The following is an 18,221-nucleotide window of genomic DNA, read 5'->3' as shown; positions in this document are numbered from 1 at the left end:
TCTGTCAGATGTTCTGGCTCTGAATTGGATAGTTAAAACCTCCTTCACAGCTGCTCAGTTTCCCTCAGTGTCAGTACAGTCACAAAAATCGAATAATTTCTTCCTTGGGCGAGAACATTTCATCAGAAAACGGCCTTAAAGGTATAGTTTGTAACATTTGTGGGAAGGCTAATAGGCCAAAATCGAATGTAGTACTCATAAATATGTTTGTTTAAATGTATAATCACTTTTTTGTAGCCTTAGATCAAGCCTTTTATATGTACTTTAGGCAAAGGCCTTGTTGTATTTACACCACCATGTTTCTACAGCAGCTCCAATGAACAAACCAGCCATTTCATTTTTTAAAGCCAAAGCTCACCGCAAAAACAGGGTTAGGTTTAGAAGAATGCAGAATATGTACGTGGCTATGGGGCACTTACTATATTAAAGAATAGGATCATCCTTTAGTTAATTTTCAGTGATTTTGTACTGATCTAGTGAATCAGCCACCCGCTGACTTAGTTTCCATTTCTGCTTACAAATGAATAGAATGTGGATAAAATACTTGATAAGATGGTTATTTGATAACCTGATAATTTGATTGTACAATTACACTCAGAAGCAGATCCAAAACCAGCAGCAACCACCCCACTGTTTACCTCATGCTGTCATGGTTTTCTCCTGGGCAGGAGCAATAAGCTACTGTATTGCATTGCAGTGTTGGCTGTCTGAAGACAGAGTTTGACAAAGTTTTTACTGGGTGATTTTGTTATTTTTGGTCCACTCTCATACAGGCTTTTATTACTTGCAAGACTTATAAAAGAATAACAGTAGTAATATCTGCTCATGAATCTGGGTCATTCACTGAGGTGAGGCCCAGGTGCAGGGAGCTGAGGATCTGAGACACTGGTTACATGAACGCAGGTCACAATTATGTTGTGTAGATGCAGACTGTGTCAGAGTTGACAACCAGGCATCTCTTAGAGCCATGGTTCTCAAACTGTGCTATGTGTACCAACAGTGATATGCATGCTTCCTCTGGTGGTTCTTGGAAAAATCAGTGTATATGCAGAGGAGAAAATCAATTTACTGGCCGCGCATGTTGACCTTGACATCTCAAACAAACAGTAAATGACGAGATGGATCGTGCTGTGGTTCTCTATGTTTCGTAGCTGCTGTACATTTTAATCGGGATACAAATTAGATCAAGCATGGCTCTTGTTTCATGGTTGCTGTGTTGTCAGAAGAACGATGCCGACACCGTACGATTTCTGGCAACAATACTGCAGTTTAAAAGGTCAAAGAGCAGAGAGGACATTTTAGTGCATGTGCAGAACTCCAAGTCCGCCTCCAGTCCAGATTTTTCTGCCCACTCCATCCCGGGCCATAAATAATAAATTATAAAACTGAATTGGACTATGAAGTGCATTATCCAGGTACATTAGTCAGACTAAGACTAACTAATTTTAGTTGGACTAATGTGTTTACATGACATTAAGAAAACCAAATTATTGTCTTAGTCTTTTACCGGTCTTAGATGAACTCAATAGATGTCCACTGACTAATGTGCCGCTTGCTTCACTTGCCTACATCATACAAAATCTGCACTTCATTACCACATCTTAGCCAAAACAAAGTAATATAAAACCTCAATCGTGTATTTCATTGTTTTAAGGGTATGTTATAAATTTGCAGGCAGAGTAAGCATAGCCACTTCACTTCACATGGATACACTGAAAATATTGTAGATTTATCTGAAAGCTGTTTGCTGACTGCAGGATCTGAACTCAGACCAGCTTTGGTGATCTATGGAAACATTAGCACAGCTGCAGCAAATGTTGCCTCATCGTTTTTCATATCAGATTTCATATTTAGGTGAACCACGGAAAGTCAGACCCTATGCTTTTCTCTTTTACTCCATAATCAATTACATTACAGAGAAGGATCAAATTTTACTCACGCTGTGTTTTTTTTATTATAGCATTTAGACAGTGGTTTCATCCCCACCTATAGCTTCCCAACTTCCTCAACCATTCTTTGAGTTCTGATCCAAGCACTTCCTATATGCGCTGTAATAAACAACTGCAACCAACATTGGCCCCAGAGTCAGAACCACAGCATTAACACTACTGCTGTGGTTGAAGGGTAGCGATAGATACAGAGAGCGGAGAGAAATATGGACAGAGAAGGAAAAATGACAGAGAAACGGAGAGAGAGGGAGAGAGATTGATGAATGCTGACTATAACATTGTGTAACTCTGACAGATTATTCATTGTGCTATTAGTTTTCAGCAGCAGCATGCAGCTGCCAATCTACACAAAAGATGCATACCAGTAATGGCATTTGGGTTTAGAGTTTTCATTAATGCACTACTGAGGATTACAGACTTCATGGCTGAGTTTTACATAGGTTATTGACCTTCAACCACTGTACACATTAGGCAGGAAGTACAATTTAAAGGTCAAGCCAGTTACTTGGAAATAAGGCTTGGGTTTCATGATCAAGGCTAATAAAAGTCCCAGAGACTTCAAATACGAATGAAGTTTGATGAAGGCAGTAAAAAAACGTTTCATAAAATATGAGCAGGAACTTGATTTCCCAAAACACTGGAACACATTCAAGTCTTACCACACACAGACAGATTGTGACAGACAGACAGACATGGATAAGATGGATAGATAGATAGATAGATAGATAGATAGATAGATAGATAGATAGATAGATAGATGGATAGAAAGACAGACAGATAGACAAACAGTTAATTCTGTCCCTCATAAGTTTTCTCTCACTTGTCTTTTCCTCCTCTGTCTTTGCTCCCTCTGCCGACTCTTTTCATTTCTTCTTCTATTTAGAAGGAAGACAGATTGTTAAAGGGAGTTAGGGTGAGTACAAATGCAGCTCTCCTCCACACTCCACCCTAAAAATCTGAACCCCTGGAGAGAAAACTACTTGCAGGACCACCAGCATCACAGCTATTAGAGGGAAAAAAAGGCTTTGAATACAACAAGCCTCCATGGAGAGGTTTGAGCAAGCTTATAGCACTGCGGCTGCTCACCACTGAAGGACAAACACTAAGCACATGGGCCACTGACTGAGAAAAACTCATATTTCAACACGAATACTGCTGTCAAGCGAGTGGTTGAAGAAAACATTAGTTTTTGAGAACCTAAATCCTAGTGCTTCACCTCACATTGGGAACCATGCTTTGTCGGATAAGTCTGATAAGTTATGAGAGAGCAGTGTGCAAAACTGGTAAATGTCAAAACATGGTATTCGAGAAAATTGAGAATGTGTGTTAAATAATTTTTAATTATGTAAGAAAAATTAGCATCGAACAACTCTAAGTTCACAGAGGTCAATCATATCTTTGAAACAAAAAAACCCCTCCAATGTTATTTGAACATATTTAGTTTCTTAGACATCTGATATTTTATTGCACTGTCCAAGATCATAGCTTTATTACTCCTGTCAGATGACAACATTTTATTTCTGTTTCATTTCCATTTTAAGTCATCGTCCAAGTTCCTGAACGTGTGTACAGTATTCACGCTGAGAGGGATATGAGTCGCTCTGTGGCCTCTAAGGTCACCAAAGTGTCCCAACACACTGGGTGATGCAAGTTCTGTTTTAGGATGGATTTCCCCTGTAACACACCAGTGTGCAGCCAAAACAAACTCCTGCTGATGGTTTGCCTCTTGCCTCCGGTCTCTCTGGCCTGCTTCTAGACAGCAGCCGAGGGACCTTATAGCTCAGAGGAGGAGCGGTGGAGTCCTGTGGTCCTCCCACTGCCTATAAGACCAGGGGCAGACGGAAACACTCAGACAGCAGGCACACGTGGAGAAAGGAGGCAGAGAGGGAGGAAGGGTGAGAGAGAGACCAGCAGAGAGCAAAAGAGAGTCAAACTGCTGCCACAGGCTGGGAGTAGTTTATGCAACTGGACTTGAAAGAGACAAATATAGACACAAAGGAGCAAGGGAGAAGGTTCAGAGAGGAACAAGAGGACAAACCAACAACCGCTTGACTTCAGCATGCCGTTGTAAATGTGTTTTCTATCAAAGGACTAAGTGAAAGAGGGACTGACCTTTGGGATGTGAAGTGTTTTTTAGCAAACAAACAGAAGAACAAGAAGGACCTGGAACGTGCAGCCACCTGCGACACAGCAGCTCCAGGCTTGAGTCACTCTTCCCTGACTCATGATCAACTTGCTGATCTGAACTAAGACTCTCTCAACTCTGGCATCTCACTGACCTGACTCGACAGATTTCACAAAGAACATACGTTAGCTGTAAAGAAACATCACCAAAGGTGGACAACGTTAGGGGGTAGAAGCTTTGGCACAGCTTTGCAGAAACTTAACCTCAACAAGTGGACGTTGCACTAGAATCAGTCAGTAGCTGCCTGACTCTTGTTGTGAGCAAGATGACATTTGCCATGCTCCGCACAGCGCCTCCCGCAGGTCGCTTCCTATATGGTGACATCGCACTTCTCTCTGAAGACGATGACGAGAATGGGAGCGAAGGGTCAGGCTCAGAAGAGCGGAGCACCAACTCTTCCAACTCTGCGGCCTTCCGCCTTTCCTCCTCATCCCCATCTGCTTTTCACATCAAGGTGAACAGGAAGAGGAAGCTGTGTGGGGACCGAGGGGGCGGAGGAGTAGGTATAGGCGTAGGCGGCATGATGGGTAGACTTGTCCCCCCAATTCCGACTGCCCCTACTGAGATTCGCCAGAGGACCGCAGCCAATGCACGGGAGAGAGATCGCACCAATTCTGTCAACACGGCATTCACAGCACTGCGCACGCTGATCCCCACCGAGCCTGCAGACAGGTACAGAGCAGCCAGAGTTGTCCGATCGCCCGTCTTAGTCAGACTACGGCCTTAGCTCCATTAGGCGTGACTTAAATGTGCATGTAAACGTACTGAGTGTCACTGCATTTGATCTGATTCACAAATGAGATCTCACAGGAAAAGTACTTGCATCTGAGAACTTGATAAGTAAAAACTAGTCCCAGTAAAACATTAGTCATAGAGTTAGTGTCTGGGATTTGGACAACATCTCTTTTTGAAATATTGTACATAAACTTAAAAATGCCTTGTCACTGCATGATCAATATTTGTTTGCCAAATCAAATAAACAATAAGATGACGCAAGTAGGAGAAGATTGTGCACTTTTATCTTCATTAATATTGTAAATGTCTGATCTGATTCTTAGGAAGCTGTCAAAGATCGAGACGTTACGTCTGGCCAGCAGCTACATCAGTCACCTGGGGAACGTCTTACTCTTGGGCGAGGGGCTTCATGACGGACAGCCGTGCCATGCACCCTCACCACCTTTCTTCCATGTTAACTCCTCCCCCACCAGAGGATCTGACCAATCAGCTCAGCCCAAGCACATCTGTACTTTCTGCCTCAGCAACCAGAGGAAAATGGTGAGCAGAAAACGCTTAGTCAATAGAAATAAATAAGAGAAACCAAATTTCAAAAAAGGGCATTTCAGTCACGGTGATGTGACTGTGGCTCTCCAATAAAACACACACTTGTAAAACAAGACTAATCTAAGGTTTTTACTATTTCATGAATATGAAAAAAATACTGAACGACACAGATTTAGTTGAACTAAAACTAGAGTGAAGGTTCTAGTGTGGAACTTTAGGGTCAATTTGGTTTTTAAAGCTGACGTGAGATCAGAGACTGCTTCCATATACCTCACTGGCCCTTAGGGATTTTTAAAAGAAGAACCTCTTTAAAGTTCTCTGTTGGGGTGAATGACTGTGTGTTATTGTGCTGTTGGGGGTTAGTTTAACTCCAGCAGGTGGCTTGAAAGTTCAAGGTGGTTTCTGAACGTCTGGACATTGACAGTGAAAAGAGGAGATTGGTTTTGTGTCTGAGGAGCGAAGAAAGCGCTGAGCTGGGTCTCAAAGTATGTACACAACCATTACATAAAAACAATCTGTGGTGTTTCTTCTTCTTCCTCTCTTTTTTCATTTTTAAAATTTAAAGCTTACAAGGTTATTCATGCAGTGAGTGAGATTTATGACCGTGAACCCAGGAAATCCATCCAAAACGTATAATTTCAAGAATGTCTTGACGTCAGCCTGAATATGAGAAGGTTTTAATCATAACTACAAACAACCGACCCGAGATAAACAGATTGGTAACTGGAAATATATTTGATCCACTGGAACACGAAGCCACAAAAACAAAAATACTGTGTTTATCTCTGGAGGTTAACCCTAACAAAACACAATTCACCGGAATTTAATTCAGGAAAACAGTAAAAAAAAAAGAGTTATTTTTCTCTTCATAACACTCTGATTTCTCATTTCAGTGACAGATGCTTCTTTGTAGCGCTCTTTTTCCACTGCTGCAACACTGTCAGTCTACACCTTAATAGAGACTCAGAGGAGGAGAACTCGATCCTGTGCGCGCTTCAACTCACATTTAACTGATTCAACACAGGAAATAGACATAATCAGGAACACACTCACACTAAGAAAGTCTCGAGTCCGATGAGAAATAACAGGGAATAAAGGACCGACGTCAGCTGACCATGATCAAATGTATATACGACTGTTTTCAGCAAACACCACAGATGATGATAGAGAGGTGACGTCCACTCAACTTTACCCCCTCTAACCCATAGCCACTGCCCATTTAGCAGGATTTATGGGTAAGGAGCTGACATCTGGCAGACTCCCCCGTTACCCCAGCAGTGTGTGAAAGCTAATACCCTCCTCAGTGTCTAAACCCAGAGACCCTTTAGCTGAGGGATAACCTGAGTCTCAGCAGTGTGTGCCCCTCCCTATGAACCTCTGTAAGCGAAAGCCTAGACGTAACCCAGACTCCCTCAGCTGGGAGATTACTGATCTGAAACCTGTCTCTCCTTTGTCTCCTTTTCTTTCTTGCCTTTATTCTCACCCACACCTCATTGTGTTTTCCTCTTCCACTCGAGCTCCTCTCTCTCTCCCCCACCACCCCCCCGCCCCCCGCCTCTCCTGCTGCTCTCAGCTGCATATCGATCAGCCCGGTGGAGGTCACAGCTGTCAGTAGGAGCTGTGTAATACTATCTGCTGCTGTCAGCTCACTGCTGCACTTGCCTGACTGACCTGTAAATGCATGCTGGGCAAAGAACAATTGTGAAGTTTTCTCATGTCAGGAATGCCAAACACAGACCGTCTGACTGAGTCCATGTCGCTTAGTGTCAGTCACCTTTATGCTGTTTTAATAGCTCCATGAAATGTCACACTACTTTCTGTTCCATATGATGTACACTAGGTCAAATGCATCTGTACGGGTTGTCCCTGAACTGCACTGAGACGAACCTGAGAGAAGGAAGATATGTAAGGGAGAGATTTAGAGGTTTAGACGTTGTTTGTTCAAGGACTTAAATGCCTTTATAACGATATAGACACCTTCCCCTGGTTCCAGTTAAGGTGAATTTAAGCTCTCCTAAAAATAAAGTTTATGCTGCAGTGCACAGCATGTTGGAACACAAAAGATTATTTATCTGCCTCCTTTATTCTCAGCAAGGTATTGTGTGTCCTAATGAAAGTGAGACCTGCATACACATTCATACAGACAAAATTGTTTTTCTCATATCAACCCGTTGGATTGGATAAATAGTTTTTTTATTGTCCTTATAAGTAATACAACAAAACATTGTTTGTTGGAACGAACAAGCATAAGCAGCATAAGAAGAAGAATATAAATAAAAGAATAAATATTGAACACATGCACACTCATCTCAGCTGAAGTACGCAGCACCCACACCCCCGTCTACACACACATTCATACTTACAGCTTAAAATATCACAAAACATTAATTGGTAAATATGTAAAAAAAACCTTTGTATAAAAAGTTAATATAAGGTGCATTAAAATAAGACAAATGTCACTTTTGCTGACCAGCTCTGCAGCTCAAACGGCTGCCACTGTCACTGTGACTGTCGTGTTTTCTGTAGACTATTGACTGTATAAAGAATAAGATGCAGCTACAGTGTCTCTGCTTTAACAGCATCACGGTGGTGACAGGTGTGTTTACAGCGTGTTGTCGGGACAATCGCTTTGTTTTTGGTAAATAAATCATGTAAATAACCTTTAAATTGTTACTCATCATTAAGAAACTCTTGATTCATTTCAAAAGATCAATAAAAAAAATGATTCTGACAAATATCAGCATTATTTTAATGGCTCGGTAAATTCCTACAATTGCTTGACTCGGATGAGAAAGGGTGTTTGTTAGGGACCATTTCATTAACACACATTTGAGTTTTTGCACACAAACAGTGAAGTGAAGGTCAACAGCACAGATAAAACCATTATATATACTAGATAAATTAAGGATTTATAGATAGTGGGAGTCTCTTTTTACCTTCTATATATTTTTTTGCTCTATGTAGTTGATCAACAATGATGAGAAAAGTGTTTTTTTAGTGCTGCTAAAATACCTGACACAGTGTCACAGCTAAATGCACAGTGGCCAAATGAAATTGATATGGTCTGCCTGAAAAAGAAATCAGGTACATACACTCAGAGATGTTAAGGTCATGTGGCATTGAAACGGTTAACTGTGATTGGCAGAACCTGAGAACTTTTCACTTTGCTTGGAAAAGTGGTCGTGCAGAGGCTCTAAGTGGGCTAAAGGGCAGAGTCGGTGCTGGTGATTACAGAGAGGAAACGGTTGTGATGGTAAAATGAGACTTGCTGTCCTGGGCTCTTTCTCTCTTTGTATGTTTTTATGGTCATTGAGGTTCATCACAGCTGTCAGGTCTGCTTAGAGCCGCCGCTTCAGTTACATCTATTTCCAATGTGCAGAAGAGTGAGAGTGCGAAATGTATACGCTCATTTCCTCTTATTATACGTGTGTGCATAGTGTAACCCTTTCTAAACAGCCATATATAGTTTGAAACGACTAACACAGAGAGCTACTCTGGCGCCCACTATACGTCGTATTCACTGTGTTACTAATGTCATTTCATCATATGTGGTACCAGTTGATGAAAGGGACATTTTGAAGAATAGGTGTTAGGTTTATTATATTTTTCTACTTTTTAGGATGATGCTATGAACATGAACAAAGCGTTTCTTATTATTGAAGACACTCTATCGAGACATTTTCCTCTAACGCACGACTGACCAAAGTAAGGATTTAATTTGAACCCCCCAGACTCAAAATAAATTCAATAAAAATATATTTTCAAGCACACAAAAAAAATCAAACGATAATATCACTTTTTTGAGATATACTCCTTTCAATTATTGTCAAAAAATACACACATTGCTCTATGTGGTCAGTGATATTGCAATCGCAAGTGGAAAGGCAGAAAATAAGTGCATTCATACTTCAGCTTTTGATGGTTTAAAATGTATGTGATGTAATGGAGGTGCAAAAATAAAGGTTTTAAGACAGAAACATACAAGGTAAAGGTGTTATTTAAGTGGCGTCTAGACTTGTGAATTTGACCTCTGTGGTGTGTGGGCATTGCTCACTGTAACAGTAGTGTAATTTCACTTTGTTAAAGCTAAAAGAATATTTCATTAAAGAGCCTGGAATCCTAGTACTTGCTTGTATCTTCAGGCAATACGTCAATAGGTGTTTGTCCTTCAAGTGGAAAAGTTCTTTGGTTGCTGCAGTGTGTTGTTGTTGTGTTTCAGTGTGTCCCGCTGTCTCTGTCCCTTTTCTCTGTCCTTGCAGTGATATACTGTCAGGAACAACATGCTTTACTATCCTCTGATCCACGGCCAAACTATTCATCAAACATCCACATTTATCAGGATTTTTGACTTTTCCTGAAAGCAGTTCAGGTGCGGGTCAGTACCAGGAGTTTGGCATGGACAAAACTCTTGTGTACAGGTGCCTTTGATATATGCCGTTAAAAAAAAAAGAAGAAGAGGAAGAGGAAGAGGGGACAGTCGTGATGGCTCCATCTGTAAATGAGATGTACAGAGCTTAAGAATAGAGGATTGAGGTGAGCTGGGAGCTGCTTAATCCCCGCGCTGTCTGCTTGATTGATGCAGATATCCTGTGTGTGTGTGTTAGGCCTCTCGGCTTCTGCTGATCAGTGCAACTGTCAACTACAGTGAGACTATAGCACGGTTATTTTTAAATATCACAACTTTAGCTCTATACTCGTTTGTTGTATTTGTGTATGAAGGCAGCACATGAGTTTATAGTTTATTCACTACCTCTCTGAGACAATATGAGAGCGGAGAGCTTTCACTAATCTGCCTTAAGGCCGCGGTGCTCGGAGCATTTTTACAGCTTTCCTTCACAACCCTGTCTTATTTCTTTTGGCCTGAATCAGGCAGAAGGTCAATTCGACTCAATGGCAAACGTAAACAGAAACAGCGATTCTTCCGCCAGGAACAGCAGTCACGCTGAACTACTTCCTTTGAAGCTGGATGTGACAAGTGCAAACATTTTCCAAAATTTTAAATCTAAAGGAGCACATTTGACTTGATTTGATTAAAATGGGGTATTTTGTTTGGAAACAAAATAAAAATAAAAAATCTAGCAGAAATATATCTACCGTGATACTTATCATGTGGTTTCTGTAAAAAAAAAAGAGCACGGTCCCTTTGAGATGATAAAATTGAGTTGAGTTTACAAGCATTTTAAGGCCCAAGCCGGGTTTAATTCCAGTTTGAAGGGATCTGATTTATTTGGAATTTTTCTCCAAATTGAAACGTTTTGTCACAAACAGTTTTTTATTTAATCTGAGCTCCTGTAAAATGTCTAATTAGAAACAGACTCATCTCTTTTTGGTATGTGTGTGTGTGTGTGTGAAATACGCTTTCTATCTGTAGGTGAAATGTACTTGTCTTATACATACGGTATATAATCATATACTCACACACACACGCACTCACGCAGACACACACAGACAGAAACACACACACACACACACGGGCTCTCTGTGTCTGGAAGTCATTGGCTGTGCAGAGCGGAGCAACAAATGAGCTAATTGTTCTGTAAATGATTTATCCTCTGCTGAGGCCGGTACAGTCAGTGTTTAATTCAGCTGCTATTAGAAACACATTGACGTTGGACTTTGATGGTGATGTTAAAGAAGCCTGGAAACCACTCTCTGTGAAACGCCCTCCCTGCGCACACACACACACACGCACACCCACACAACTGACACATACACACATGCAGGCGCAAACTCGGGTACAACCACAGAAATACTGACACACAGTGCACTAAACTCGTGACACACAGACTTTTTTATCAAAAGCCATTTCGTGCTGCTTCTATTTTTTTCTGGTTTTTGCAGCCAGACGGCAGTTCATTGCTGCTTTCTAGACGCTAACCCAAAGGCCCCCCCCACCCCCCACCCTCCAACCCACCCCCCAAAAAACCCCACCGCATATATGATTACTCAGTTCAGGAGTCCTGGATCACGGCTGTGCTTTCAACACTTTCTATACTAATGGTGTGCAGGAAGTTGTGGGAACAGACACAGACAAGGGGAGAAACAGAAAGAGAGAAATAGCCAAGAACTCAGCAGGATCATCAGTTTTGCTATTTATCCTCCAGTTTGGTTTTCAGACGCAACTACACTTTGCTTCTTTATCGAGATCAAATGAACCTTGCAGCTCAAGAGTAAGAGAGCTTATTAAATGCGCGGCGAGGACGTTTTGGAGCTCACTAACGACTGTGGGTTTTGCTGTCATTTGGATATTAGTCTGTTTTCACTGGAAAATAACATTACGTCACTTGTGTGTGTGCGTGAAGCAGATGTTTCAAGGTCACAGATGAAACTAAATGACCCTCATTTACTGATAATGCCGGTGTTGACTTGAGAGCGAATGTTTTGTGCATCCTCAGCGCACGAGCTTCTCCCGTTTGCCTCTCACTCAGACTATGCTAATGAAGTGCATCCGTGTATTTTTCAAATATATTCTCACCCACGTTCGGCATGTGTCTGTGTATATGAGCCTGGCTTTTGTGTATGACTGCGTGCCTTCATGCATGGGCCCGTCTGTGTGTTTCCAGCACAGATGGAAGCAGTTAAGACTTAATTTAACACCAACAGAAGAAGTCGGGTCAGATAACTAACAAAATCTATTAGCAAAGCTATGATTCTGTTGTCATTCGGCCTTCGGGGAGCGCGCCGCTCACAGAGCAAATTAGAGCAAGACTACAGAAAGCTGAGCCGGGCAAAGAGCAAACCTTTAAAGACGTGTTCTGAGGCAGACACAGCGCAGTTCATGAAAACAATATCAAACCGAGGCTAATGACATCGTGTTGGCCGTTGCGGGACGAGCATCGCGGCGCGGATGATAAAGTGCCAGCTTGTGCAGCCGTAAATCATCAGAAACCAGACGCAGACAATTAGCCGCCCAGTGTGAGCGACGTCTGATTGGACAATCAGGTGCAATAATTTCTAAATAAGCCAAAATGAATTCTTATTAGCAAACCACAGTCAACATGAAGTGCACGTCTCATGTATCCAAGCCACATAATGACAAAGTGCGGCTCATTCACTTTGTTTGTCAGCTTATTTAAATGTCTGCCCCGCGTTATTTATTGCGCTGCTCTTGCTGTACGCACATGCCTGTGATCCTCTAATCGTTGAGCCTTTATGAGGATAATTACGGCTTGTACGAGCCACTCGGGGCACCGACTCTTATTCACATATTTTCACTCGATAAACTAAAGGGATATTACTAGTTTTCATTTCATGGTTGAATACCAATAGCCTTATATGATTTTTCGGGCCAGTACCCAAGTGGAATCATTTTTTTTTTTTTTCCAACCAGTCATTCCTCTCCCCAAGCAGCCAGCAACTAAATTAGATGTTTGTATTTGACAGAGGGGCTTAACAGGAAAGAAAGGGGGAAGAGAAAAAAAAAAGAAAAGAGAAGGGAGAAACAGACAGATTGAAACGTAGATAGAGTTTCAGTGAAACAATATTAAAGTTTGAATTCAATAAGATGCCGTGAAGAGACTTTACTACCTTCACATTAAAGTTAGGTTTTCACCCTCAAACATGTTCCCGTGTGGTAATACCATTGTATTGTATCTAAAATAAACATTATCAGGTAATCATATTAGTGTCAGACAAATCACCCTCGTGGGAGGTCAGTGGTATGTCTGCATGTGTGTGTTTGGGGAGAAACAGAGAGACAGAGAGCAGATATGTCACCCGGCCATGCCATTCAGGAGATTGTTTTGACTACCAGAGCAGCCTTTAAGTCTCGTCCCCTCCTCCTGCTTTGACTGGACCGGCTACAGCTGTGCTTTCTAAACTCTCGCCGAGGCGTGGGCCGATTTCATGGTAATTCGATGCAATTTGGTAAATTATCCAATACTCATGCAAACTTTCTGAGTGGGATGGGGGTTTTTTTTGTTGTTGTTTTTATGTACCCACGACTGTCCCTAACCTGCATCACTTTCACGCCCACTGATAAATGCCTGCACTTTTCCACATCGTATTCCAGAGAGCACAGATTTTTGCATCTGTAGAAGCAGCGATGCTTCGCGAGGCCAGAACTTTTCTAGGCTCTGTTTGCAATCATTTACTTACTTACTTTTTACGGAGACAGTTCAAAACAAATTAGAGACAGTGTGTCAGGTGGCCAAACACTACACAGGTCATTAAGCCTCCTGACTCTGCTCTGGCAGACTCTACCTGTTTTTCCCTGTCTGTGAATGATGGCTTAATGCTCTTGGTTAGTGATCATTTATTGTCCACTTATGGTGTATTTTAGGATCATTAGAGTTGGGGCTTTTTTTCCGGTATTTAACACAGACCATGATCTAGTTTAGTGAAGTGCTGAAACATAATTATAAAAAAAAAGGGCGAATCCTGCTTATATGTGCAGAAATACCACAAAAGTGGAAAAGTGTATGAATTACAAAGTCGGGGGAACAATTTTGAGATGCATTAAGCAAAAGCATTTTGCAGCTGATGAATGTAATTACTTGGTGACGTGGTTACTCACATAACACTCGGGCAACACTTGAAAATGGTCAACAGCGCTTAATGATTCACTGATTAGTTTTTGCACAAAACCAATAAAATTTCCTCAAAACATCATTTAACAAGTCTTGCGGCTGCTATGAATTCTGTACCACATCTTTTAATAATTTCATCTAATACATTTCTTGTTAATATAATTATCAATATCTGGTGCTACGGGAAGTAAATAAAGCTCCAATTACTCCAGGAAAATATATAATCTTACATGGATTGATATTTCTGTCCCAGAAATGTTTCTCCTATCGTGACCGTGCCAGAAAAGCTTCACCGTAGGACCACAACGTTTACATTTAGCATCCAGAAAAATATAAGATAAGCAAAAATACAGTGTGATGGTAATGGCACATGTCTAGATAATAGGCATCTAATAATGATCCTGTGCTCTCAGTCCAGCTGGAGTAAGGATTGATGATAACAGCTCCTGCGTCTCCTCACACTCGCCCAAGTCTGTGGGTGGACCGACTTGTGTCCAAATCCTACGATCTCACGCTCTCGCTGCAGCCTGATACCCTTCCAAACATCTACCCACCTTTGCTGATGTCAGTCAAATAGATTTTTTCCACACACCTACATCTTGTGCTCAGTCTGAGAGGAAATGTGTAACAGGTGTTCAGCTGATGAGTGGAAGGCAGTCAAGAAGATATGAGAGGGGGCAGAGGGAAAGTCAGAGGAGGAGAGTGAGAGTTTTGACTTTCATTTCGACTAATTTACTGTAATATTCATAAGCAAGTGTTTATTGAAGCTGGGATGTGTGTTGCCCATCAACCCATGGTGTAAAAGGCTTTTTTACCGTGGCTTAAAAGGCCGGTGTTAGATGTCCTGAGAAGTGAGCAGAGCAGGGGTTTTAGGTGAGAAGGGAAAATGTGACGTTATTTTCCTGGCCAGATAGAGAAGGTTTCCTCATAAGCCAGGAAATCAAGGCTTCTCTGCTCTGATACCACAGATAAATGAGAAACATATCATCATGAGGGGCTGTCACATGATGTCACTGGGTAAATTAAAAGAAATATCTGCGACCACAGTGAGTGAGCATTATGTATGCTGCTGTACACACTCAAACTTCATTGACTACATAGAACAAAGCCCACACTGATTTACTGCGTCGGTAATTTCAGTGGAAAAGTATCTATTTCCATGAATAAACTCAACATTTCACTGAACAGCAATGACATAACACCATAATAAAAGCGCGACATCAAACACAGCATTCTCATTCACCTGCTCCACTGCATTAGTGGGTTTTATAACACAACTTTTGCTCAGTTTGAAATGACTTATTCTAGTTTTTAGTTAAAGAGAATGTAGCAGAGTATTTCACTCTATGGCAAACTGAACAAACAATGATTTAACCCAACATGAAAAAGAAAAATATCATGTCAAAAATGAAGTGCACACTTCTTAATACATAGGGGAATTTCCTTATTCAAGAAGGCAAATAAAATATACATAAATTGTCTTTAAACTGATTTCATTGTTGAGTTGTTTAATGATTGTGTGTGTGTTTTTTTCTCTCTCCTGTAGAACAAAGACAGAGACAGGAAGACAGCCATCAGAAGCTAACAGTGAGGACACGCACCACGTGGATAAAATGCCAGGATAAATCACCATTACTGCGACTTGAAGATTTACAGACTTGTGATGCATTCATGGACCTTTGAAGGACTCTCTTAGCACTTCCAGGACTTTGAAAGGAACTCTATGAAGCATTTTCTTTTGTTGAATTATTTTTTATTTTTTTTATATTGCCTTATTCAAACTTTTTAACTTTTCAAATAATGATTGAGACACGTGTGAAAAGTTTAACTATACTTTTAAAGGGCTTTTGCTTTGTTATGAACATGAAGAACCTTTCAACAAACACTTATAAGAGACTTTTTTTTTTACTGTATTGACTCAACGGCTGTTCAGAGTCTGAGGAACTTATGGCACATGATCGGGGAAAACACACGAAACCAATGAAAAGACAAATTTGTATTCAAAAGCTGTGTGTTATTAATGTGTATAATGAAATATAAATGTATATTTATGTGACATAACAGTATCTAATGAAACTATGTTATTTAACAAGCATATGGCATTCTTATGAGGACGAGTTTAAGGTACAAAAGCATTGGCATTACAAAAATAATATGCTGGAACGTTGTGGTATCGGTTATTTCCAATAATCATTTCTAAAGGTTAATGCTGGAAAAGAACTCAAGATGACCAATAAATTTTTTTTGTATATCTGGAAGTAGACTTCATTTATATGTTGGTGGTATTTTCAGCAGATTCTGCACTGGAACCTCATAATCCAACCCAACTGACATTATGAAAAGTTTCCACAGCGAAACCGTCCCATGTCGTGCAGATATTCAAAAAAAAGAAAAGAAAAAAATGCTTGGTTTTTATCTTGCTTCTGCTCTTTCAGGCAACAAGGGGAGGGGTCAATTTTAAAAGTTTCAAATAAATTCCTTTACCAAAGAAGCAGCACAGGGCACATAAATACAAGTTCCACAGCAACTACACCTGCTGCTCACATCATCAGAAAAAACATTTTCTTTTACTCTCTTCTCTCTAACACATCCCCCTCTTTCTTCTCTTCTGGGGCAGGCAGATCACAGACAGTGTGGGCTAGGAGATGAGGCGGACGAGTGGGGTTTGAGGGGCAGACTGCAGATTGAATCTGCAGGTATGGCTTCATGGACATCTGCTCTTGTCCCCTCACTGTCCTCTTCTTTACCTTTCCACATGCTCTGTCTCTCTTCCTCTCCTCCTCTGCTCTTCCTTTCTTTTCCCTGGAGTACCACAGGCCAGAGTCTGATTTGTGATGGCTTTCCAGCGTGTTTCGCTTCGCACCACTTGCCCTCGCCCTAGTTCTTTCTGTTCATCCATCTATCTATCTATCTATCTATCTATCTATCTATCTATCTATCTATCTATCTATCTATCTATCTATCTATCTATCTATCCATCTATCCATCCATCTATCGTGCAGGATATGGTCAAAATTACTTTTGACAGAAGCATCATCATTTTCTCAAATGTCATTTTAATGCTGTTTATATCAAATAATGGGATAGTTGTTTATTTTAGGATATTGCATGTTGTCGTATTTTAATTTCAATTAGTTTGTGATTATATTGTGCAAACCCTACAATCTATCAATCTTTTTTACCTCACACGTTTTCTCTCTCTCGCCACTCTTTCCGTCCGTCCCTCTTTTTCAGCTTCTCTCCACAGTGTTTTCCTCCAAATCTGTTCACTGCCTTCATGGAAAATTATCAGAGCATTAACAATGTGGAATGCTGCCCTTCCATTTTTTTCTATTTTTTTTTTTTAAAAAAGGTACTGTCAAATTTATTTTTATAACACATGTATTTGTTTTTCATACTTGCTCTTTCTGCCATACACCTAATTACTGGTTAAAATACAGCTGAATTTGTGGTTTTACACCCCCTGAGTTCTGCAACAAATCTTAGAAAAGCAAATCCTAAGGAAAACCAAAAGTTGTGGTTACCTGGAAATGTTGTGGCTGATGTGAGAGAGATGCTAGCACTGGATTCTCCTTGTAGTTATCATAGGTTTTATTACTAAAATGTCTTTGGAGAGCTGGGATCCGTTACTATATTCTACAGCCAGTCGACAGTGTCCAGGGCCAGCGTTATAAAACCACTGCAGCATTTTTAAAGCCATTTTCCATCATTAAGCGAGATGTAAATGAGCCGTTGTTTTAATGGAGACAGACCCCAGCGCTGCACTGGTTTGGTGTTTCCAAATTATTATTTTTTTAACAATGCTAAGAAGCACTTTCCACAACTGAGGTGTCAAGTTATGGAGCTTTTTCCTAGTGTGACAAGTGTCAGCTGAAGAAAGACTACCAACAAAAAAAACACAAGTGTGACTTGTTCGCACAGCCAAAACACGGTATTTAGTGGAAGGGGCACGTAAAAAAAAAAAAAAGATTTATTGTGTGTGTAATCTCACTAACACCCAAACCATAAGCAGCAGTGAACGCTTGGCACCAGGCTTATGGAGTTAATGCGTCCTAAGAGTGATGTCATCAAAAGGATACATACTTTAATACATGCTTTAATGATGTCATTTGCAAAGGTGATGAAAGAGGAAAAGTCGCAAATTCAACGTTGGGACGAAAAGGAAGACTGAAAAACGTTGTTTCTTTGCGTGCTTCAGGAAGTCTCTCTTAATAAACCGAAGATAGTTGTAAAATCCTTCCTGGAGAATCACTTGTACAAAAAGACAGATTACAGTTC

At 40.8% G+C, this 18,221-nt stretch overlaps 1 protein-coding gene across 1 annotated transcript; it reads left to right on the top strand.

The window, feature by feature from the left end:
* Window positions 1–3,825: 3,825 nt before the first annotated feature.
* Window positions 3,826–15,902, top strand: LOC122774317 (basic helix-loop-helix transcription factor scleraxis-like). Its single transcript, XM_044033465.1, has 3 exons — window positions 3,826–4,806; window positions 5,193–5,409; window positions 15,490–15,902. Exons 1-3 carry the CDS (start codon window positions 4,400–4,402, stop codon window positions 15,526–15,528), a joined length of 663 nt encoding a protein of 220 aa, XP_043889400.1. The 5' UTR covers window positions 3,826–4,399; the 3' UTR covers window positions 15,529–15,902.
* The last annotated feature ends 2,319 nt before the right edge of the window (window positions 15,903–18,221 follow it).

This window comes from Solea senegalensis, linkage group LG9 (genome assembly GCF_019176455.1).
Source record: "Solea senegalensis isolate Sse05_10M linkage group LG9, IFAPA_SoseM_1, whole genome shotgun sequence".
NCBI classification, from domain to species: domain Eukaryota; kingdom Metazoa; phylum Chordata; class Actinopteri; order Pleuronectiformes; family Soleidae; genus Solea; species Solea senegalensis.
This window is presented reverse-complemented; position numbering and strand designations above follow the sequence as displayed.

Coding starts and splice junctions, on each gene's coding strand:
- LOC122774317 (XM_044033465.1), top strand. CDS start 4,400: ATGACATTTGCCATGCTCCGCACAGCGCCTCCCGCAGGTCGCTTCCTA. Junction 4,807..5,192: donor CCCACCGAGCCTGCAGACAG/GTACAGAGCAGC, acceptor TCTGATTCTTAG/GAAGCTGTCAAAGATCGAGA. Junction 5,410..15,489: donor TCAGCAACCAGAGGAAAATG/GTGAGCAGAAAA, acceptor TCTCTCCTGTAG/AACAAAGACAGAGACAGGAA.